The sequence below is a fragment of the Numenius arquata genome, chromosome 6, assembly GCF_964106895.1.
Source record: "Numenius arquata chromosome 6, bNumArq3.hap1.1, whole genome shotgun sequence".
In the NCBI taxonomy this organism is placed as follows: domain Eukaryota; kingdom Metazoa; phylum Chordata; class Aves; order Charadriiformes; family Scolopacidae; genus Numenius; species Numenius arquata.
Genome location: NC_133581.1, coordinates 2,328,059 through 2,336,575, shown reverse-complemented (window position 1 = coordinate 2,336,575; position 8,517 = coordinate 2,328,059). Strand labels below are relative to the sequence as shown.

General features: G+C 45.0%; 1 protein-coding gene across 1 annotated transcript; it reads left to right on the top strand.

The window, feature by feature from the left end:
* The first annotated feature begins 2,492 nt into the window (after positions 1 to 2,492).
* Positions 2,493 to 3,431, top strand: LOC141466181 (olfactory receptor 5G25-like). The gene has a single exon (XM_074149959.1). The coding sequence runs from the start codon at positions 2,493 to 2,495 to the stop codon at positions 3,429 to 3,431; it is 939 nt and encodes a 312-aa protein (XP_074006060.1).
* The last annotated feature ends 5,086 nt before the right edge of the window (positions 3,432 to 8,517 follow it).

The window sequence follows — 8,517 nt, the reverse complement described above, 5'->3', positions numbered from 1 at the left end:
TGCCACCACCTTACTTGATCCTGTGGTCACGAGCCTCTCTCAATGCCATTATGCATCCAGCCTTTCCAGCAGCTTTTATTCCCGAGGAAAAGAAAGCATCATTTTTAATGTTAGTTTCCAAGGTAGGAATCGTATCCACGGCCTGAAATATTATAAAATCTGACAGACTGTTAACTGCGTCACTGTTTTATTCTCTATCCTTTCTCTGTACTTTAAACCCTGCACACAGAATGCACATAATTGCAGCTGATGCTCATACACAGAAGAGTAAAAAATTAATGAATGAATTTTCATATAAGGAATGCTAAAAGTGAAGTCTAAAAAAATTAACGTAGTCAAAGAGAGGAAAATTGCTTTGACCTGAGCCGGATTCTTTTTCTTGCTTTGGAAAACAGGAGAACGAATGCTTGTGGATGTCCATCTGGCTTCTTTTCCTAAGATGTGGAGACTTTTGGACTCTTGCTCCTGGAAGTTTGCACTTAGAGTGACAAATGCCATTCAGGTCAGTACTTGACAAGAGAGGTCTCTGCCCTCAGCTGGGGCAGGTCTGCAATAGCTGTAATTCAGCCATTCTCCCCGGTTACAGCAGATGCAGGGTTGGTTCGAGACTTAAACACGTGTTTAATGCTTAATCTCAAACCACCAACATCCACAGGAGTTCTAATAATGGCTTGATGAGCCCGGAAATGGGGGGTTACCACAAAAGAAGAATTATTTAACCGCATCAACTTGTCATACAGACCGTGGGGTTGGGCACTGCAAACAGTCCCACTGACCTGTCTAGAATTTCCAATAGCACAGAAAATTATTAGCAGCCAAGCCATTGGGCTCCACAAATTGCTGCTGATCAGTTGAACTGCTGTAACTGCCTGAAAGTGCACTCTTAATTACTCCCAATACAACGCAAAAAGCTTAAAAGATATTTCAGTCATTCGGTTGTTTGCAGTCAGAAGCTCCACCTTGCAAGCTCAGGCATTCATTTAATACACCTGCAATTAACAGTGCTCATTTTCTGCAGAACTCTAAACAGAAATGTCAAAGCAAGACCACAATCTGAAAACAAGAGGCATTTTTCTTGAAGTCAACGTTTAAAGAGAAGCAAAAAGGTAAATTATGAGGTTATAGGGTTCTTTCCTTCATTTCACCCGTAGAGATGCTGTTATTTAAGATGCCTATAAAGTGATGGTCTGATTTGCCTGACAGTATTATCCCCTACAGAGATAGAGGCAATTCATTTCACCATAAGTAGACATTTTAAGTAGCTTACATGAATTTTGCCTTAAGATGCCTACTTCTTTTCTACGACTAACCAAAGCCTTGAAGGGCTACCTCAAACCCAGCTGTCCGCCCAGGAAGGAGGTAACGTTAGGCAAGATGGATTCTGTCTTCAGTGTCAGCTCCTATGTTTCTTTCAATTTATACTCAACTCATTTCTTAACGTTGGACAAAAGTGTGATCTCGTCAGGACAAACTTTACAAGACTTTCCGTTGGCACCAACAGGTTGAGGGAAGCAGGACAAGGTCCACGATTACGCTGGCCCTGTCTTCTCCTTTGAATTGTTAAGTTTGGAATCGGCAAATAAACTTTAATGAAACTACCACCTGCTTTTTAACACAAACTGCTTTTCAACGTGGATAACTTTTTTTTTTTTTTTTTAAATGTGGGGTTATCATCCTGTGCAGACTTCTCAGAACTGCATTGGCCAACTTCAATGTCATCCGTGGAAGCTGAGACCAATTTATTACTCCACTATTTAAGAACAACAGAGCAGGTAACAAGAATCTTCCTGTTATTCCTCCTAGGCACCGTGGACACAGATAAGCATTTGAGAAAAATTAACAATAGAACTAAGCAGGAAATATTTTAAAAAGATCAGAATGAATAACATGTTTCTCCTCTTTCCTGGAACAATCTCAGCAGCGGAACAAAAACAATCCTTCCTTGAGACCGTCATTACAGAAGGGTTAAATGCAGAACAGCAAGGTTCTCAAGAGAACCAAGTTAAGCATCCATTTCTTATAGAATCATAGAATGGTTACAGTTGGAAGGGACCTTAAAGACCATCTAGTCCCACCCCCTGCCCTGGGCAGGGACACCTTCCACTAAACCAGGTTGCTCCAAGCCCCCTCCAGCCTGGCCTTGAACCCCTCCAGGGATGGGGCAGCCACCGCTTCTCTGAGCAACCTGGGCCAGGCTCTCACCACCCTCACAGTCAAGAATTTCTTCCCCAGATCTCATCTAAATCTCCCCTCTTTCAGCGTAAACTGTTTCCCCTCATCCTATCACTCCACTCCCTGATCAGGAGTCCCTCCCCATCTTGCATACTGACAGACAGAGAGGTTTCCATTAAAATAAAGCAGCATCCAGTTTTCTTCTCCTGCATTCCTGCCTGGCATTCCCAGCATCATTATGACTTATTCTTCTATCCAGAGTTGTAACTTCTCCTCTTTGATTTTTTCCCCTTCTTAAAAGATTCAGGTTCATTAAGGGGATGGTCAGAAGAAACAAGACAACTGTTGATGAGTTCATTCTCTTGGGAATCACAGGTATTTGGGGGCTGCGGGTCATTCTCTTTGTGCTGTTCCTTCTGATCTGTGTCGCCTCGTTGGTGGGGAATCTCGGCATGATTGCATTAATCAGGCTTGACTCTCGACTCCACACCCCCATGTACTTCTTCCTCTGCCACCTCTCTCTGGTAGACCTAGGTAATTCCTCAGCGGTTGCTCCCAAAATGCTAGTGAGCTTCTTTGAAGACAGGAAAGCCATCTCCCTGCTGGGGTGCGCAGCCCAGATGTACTTTTGTGGAGTCTGCATAATCACTGAGTGTTACCTGCTGGCTGCAATGGCCTACGACCGCTACATGGCCATCTGTAACCCTCTGCTCTACGTGGCCACCATGTCTCAAAAGGTTTGTGTCCAGCTGGCTGTGGGATCCTACATAATGTCTACCATGAGTCAAACGGTGCTTGTCAGCTCCGTGTTCAGTTTACACTTCTGTGGTCCTAATGTCATCAATCACTTCTTCTGTGACATTCCCCCGCTCCTGAAACTTTCCTGCTCCACCACCACTCTCAACGAACACGTGCTTTTCACCATTGCTACCTTTATCGCACTCAGCACTTTAATATTCATTGTTGTCTCTTATGGTTATATCCTCACCGCTGTCCTGAGGATCCGCTCCTCAGAGGGCAAGCACAAAGCTTTCTCCACCTGTGCCTCACATCTGACCTCAGTCTCAATTTTTTACGGGACTATGATCTTCATGTACCTCCGCCCCACTTCTAGCTACTCCCTGGACCAGGACAAAGTGGTGTCCATCTTCTACACCCTGGTGATTCCCATGCTGAACCCCCTCATCTACAGCCTGAGGAACGCGGAGGTGAAGGATGCTCTCAAGAGACTCCTAGAAAAAAGTTCTTGTTTCCTTTAGAAATCAAACTGGTAAAGAGGTGCCATAAACTGGCACAGGAACAGCCTGCCCAGGGAGGTGGTGGAGTCTCCATCCCTGGAGGTATTTAAGAAACATGTAGACGTGGCACTTCAGGGCATGCTCTAGTGCCTGAGTTTGTTGGGTTGTGTCTGTTTGTGGGTGGGGTGTGGTTATGGGTGTTTGTTTTGGTTTGGTTTTGGTGTTGGTGTTCTGGGATTTTTTGGGTGTGTGTTTTTTTTTTTTTTTTGTTGGTTGGACTCGATGATCTCAAAGGTCCCATCCAACCAAAAATATTCTGTGATACTAAACGAAATAAATTCAGACATTCTTGAATTTCAGTCTCCGTTTGGCTGCTGACCATTTAAACTAAAAGCAAAAAGACGACAGCAATCATGAGGACCCAAGTGCTCATGGATATCATCGCTACAAGATAGTGAGCCACTGTCCCTCTTCTTCTCTGTCAGAGTGTAGCTATACTGTCTGAATTTACCCTTAAATTATACTCAGTCTCACACGCACTCCTTTCCCACAGGCCACCCCTTACTTTAAAGACACGGTATTCTTTGTGTTTTTCCACAAGGAGCTCTATTTTTCAGGCTGAGAATCACCCCTCACATTATTTAGTTCTTCTGGCAGATCTTCAAGAAGGAATGATGGAGCAAAGAGAAGATCCATGTCCTCATGCATGTTCGCTAAGAATAAATGGGGGCTAATGTGTTTGAAACCAGGAACGTTTCCAATTGACAGCACAGCCCGAGTCCGCAGAGCCAGATTTAACGCTACTAGTGAGCAGTGCTGTTTTAAGATCAAATAAATGAATGCTACATATGTGCATTCCCCGGATAAGGTTCAGCAATCAGACACAGCTTGATGCAATCAATTCTACATGACATCTTTGGCTTAAGGTCATCATTCAGATTTGGTAGCTTCAGGAGTTGGGGGTGAGCAAACAAGAAAACAGCCTTGAAGGAGGGACTTTTTTATTGGTTATACTAAAGCTGACCAGAAACTTTCATAAAACAGCTCACCATTCTGATGAAATCGTGATGTTTCTAGAAGAGAATTTAGCTTTGTAGAGGTTTACAAGAATTTTTGTCTCATAGTCCCCATTGTGGATACAGAAAACCCATCTATTTAAAAAAAAAAAAAAGCAACCAAAAAACCACCAACAAACAAAAAAATTGCAAGTACCAGCTGTGGATTTAAATAGAAAATGTCATCTAAGATGATGGGTCACCACTCACAAATATTTACTTATTAGCAGAACCAATGCCTGACCACACCACATCAACTGAAGCTCTTAGGAGCAGCAGAGGTCTTGAAATACTTGTGGGGAAGGTCTTCCTACGCGCCACGCTTCGGAAAAATTACCTTAGGAGCTGCATATTTCACCTCTTTGATAATGAAGTGATGAGGGCCAAGTAAATAGGAATTGCCCATTTCCCTGTTAGATACACAATATTATGAGACATGAATCTTAGCCATGGAACAGAGTGGTTCCAACACCTGTGACACAATGTTCATCTTAGAAGAGATATTTAGGAGGGCGACTAGTCCCCGGCCTGATGTCAGACTCACTGAACAGCCCATGAAGAACTCCTGGATGTGATGTGAGAAACCACTGGATGGTACGCAGTGAGGAGCTGGCAAATTAACAGCACCATGATGGATGGGCAGATTTCACCAACGGTTGGAGGGCACCAGGGGTGCTAGAGATGGTCAGGCTTCACAGATGATTGAAAGGGAAGCGTTGGGCACCCTTTGGGGAGCAGACCCTCACAAGGCCAACAGTGCCTAGGAACCGTACCAGGAATGCCACGTAAGAGCTAGTTTACCCAGGTATCAGAAACAGCAAATTCAGGTAGGAATGTAGCAAAACTGGAACAAACGTGGGGAAGTGATCACAGTGGGTCATTTATTTGGGAGGAAACAATGGTGGAGAAACTGAGGTATCGTGGGGGATGAGGGAAGAGCAAGAAGGGGACAATGAGAGAAGGGAGGTGTTAAAAGGGGCTTGTGGCCTTTAAGCACGATGTTAGTCAGTTTGGTGGTCTGGGCAAGTCCTGTGCCTGACCACCGTAGCTGGTCCCGTCCTCTTATTAAAATGACTACTTCTCCCAACAACTGGGTTTTGGCACTTAAAAAGTCTTTTGGGAAAGTGAAGCAACTGCATGCCAGGTATAAGCAATACAGTTATTTCACCATAGTCAGCTGGGACATCAAACTGAATGGAAACCTTCTATCCACATGGCCATGGAGAAACAGCAGAAAATGCACACACCAAGAGGAATGAGAGCTCCTGGTCACTTCTACTATATGTGATAGGTTGGGAACAGAAAGAAAATACCTTTAAGGAGAGATGGAGAAGAACAGACTCTAACCCTAAAGCCAAGAAGTTTTGGAGGAAAAAGGAAAAGCATTTAATATTGAAGATATTTAGGGATATTTCGTACCTGGGTTAGGCAGACTGAGCAGTGGTTTCTCTCAGAGTCCATGGAAGTTCAGAAGTAGAGGCACGTTTCTGCAACATGTCCACATGGCTGCTGCCAGGGAGCTGCAAGGACCAGCTGGTCCCCGAGGGACAGGGAGCGAGGAGCCAAAGGGTACCCCAGGGCAGGCAGTGCCTCACTCCTGGGGGACAGAGCTGCAGGGGCTGAACACAGCAGACAGAGCCAGGGGCTGGCAACAGGGTCCGTTAACAGCCCCAACAAGCAATGAACCGGGTACAGGGTCCATCCACAGTGTGCCATCAGGAGCAAAGGGAGATGGGCCAGGAACGGGGCTGGAGACAAAGCTACAGTCTTGATCCTGGGTCCATCCAGGAGGCAGAAACACAGCCAGATGCACCTACAGCATAGCCCAAGAAGGACTGATGGCCCTAGACCGAGCTTAAATGGGGCTCCTGGGCATGGGCAAGGGGCAAGTGCATGAAGTGGTCCAGGTGAGGCTCATCAGGGCCATTAAGTCCTATTAGTGCCTTCAAGGCCCTGGCTGATTCCAGGTGGTGTCAGGACGTAGTAGCAGGAAGGCTGAGTTTTGGCCGTGAATCAGCAGAATAATACTATGAAAGGGTGGAACTTTGTAAGAGGAGTGATTCTTTTGGAAAAGTTGAGGAACCCATCCCTGGAGGTGTTCAAGACCAGGCTGGATGGAGCTTTGAACAACCTGGTCTGGTGGAAGGTGTCCTTGCCAGTGGCAGAGGAGGTTGGAATTAGATAATCTTGAAGGTCCCTTCCAGCTCTAACCATTTTATGATTCTATGAACTCATTAAGACTCCGCTGATAAGGGCTGTCCTGTGCCATTTAGTCCCTACTTTTGCTTTCCAAATTCAAAGAACTAAACACAAACCTCACGTTCTGAATCAGCTGAAATACACGCTTTACCTGACAGTAAGTTTTCAAGAATCCACAGCTTCCCAAGTAGAGGAAATATATTTTCCAATATATGAAGACACAAAGTACTTAGAGGGTGGCTACAAAGAGGACCAAGGTCCTCTCTTCATAAGGAGCCATATGGAGAAGACAAGCGGTGATAGGTACAGGTTGCACCAGGAGAGATTTCATCTCAACATAAGACAGAATTTTTTTACAGTAAGAACAATTGTTCTCTGGAACAACCTCCCCAGGGATGCGGTGGAGTCTTCACCGCTGGAGGATTTCAAGATGCAGTTGGACAGGGTGTGAGGTAATCTCATCGAGGTTCCCTTTGCCACAAAAGGTTGGACCAGATGGTTTTCCAAGGTCCCTGCCCACCTGGGCTACTCTGTGATGATTCTATGAAGTGCCACCAACGTAATGAAGACATGCGTGTGAGCACGTGCAGTTTGAGGTGAATGATAGTTAAATTCTAGACTTTAATCTCCTGGCTCTCAGTGTTTTTGTTGGCTGTATGGATCGCACTGCGTCTCAACAGCTCATCTCACATATTGTACGTGCACAAGTATTTAAGAGAGTAAAAAAGGCTTTTAATGGAAAACAGCCCACTCGGAGGAAACAAGGTATCTTTGAAAAATATCATTATTCAGCTACTTTCTGTAGCCGATGTCTTTCTCAAGGTTTCAATTGGAAGTTCAATAGCAATAGGCACATGAAATCTTTTTGAAGGCACATCAAGAATTTCAGGAATCCTTTATCTTTATGAATATGTACATGAAAATGGTCCTTTTTCATCCCTCACTGGTCATATGAGATGAGCCAGATACGCACATAGGGGAAGTCTGATTTTCAGTGGCGTACGCAAAGCGCAAATGCACAGATGTTGATTACTATGGGGATTTCATCGATACAGGGGATTTTTCTTCCCTTTATTTGGAATCCCCCATGTTTTACTCATTTGCAGAGACAGCTTTATACAATCAGAAGGGAACTCATTCCAGGAATTCAGCTTCCCCTCCCAGCATCCCGGTGCAAAAGAGCATGTCAGAGAAGACTGTGTTTGTAGAGACGCGAGCGAGCAACTGCAGGGAGAGACCAGAGATTCTCCTGAAGCAGCAGTATTAAAAAAGATCGCCAAACAGACCCTGCCAACATTTTTCTGCCTGTTCCAGCTGGCCGCTCGGTGTGTGTACTCCCACGTTGCTGTTCCAACAGGGCAACCCCGCTGGTAGGAATATGGGAATAACTCCACGGTGAGAGAGAGTCAGCCCAGGGGTATCGATTTCTGACGGCAGCCAAAAATAGGTGTTCAGAGAAAGAGTATCAGAAACTGGATGGCTATATTTTCATCCTTCCCTGTTAATTTGTTTGGTTTTTTTTTCCAACTCTGGCAAAGAAAATCACGGCTGTGTGACAGAGCTCCCTCTTTCTAGTGTTGTAGGCTATTGGGCACAAGAAAAAAAAAGAACGTCTCGGTTTTGAGGAACACTTTGGATGAGCACCTAGCTCCAGGAGGGGGTTATAGCTGATGTCCTCTCCTCAGAGATGAGTGCTCCTCTTTATCCTGGCTGAAGATGCTCATATCATACCTAAGGAAGAAGGTCTGAAGTGAGGTCTTACTTCCCCCCAGGCCTCCCAAAGTTTGGTTGAACCTTTGGCACACCTCATCCAGCCCTGAAACCTCATTAAAAATGGGTCATGACACAAACCC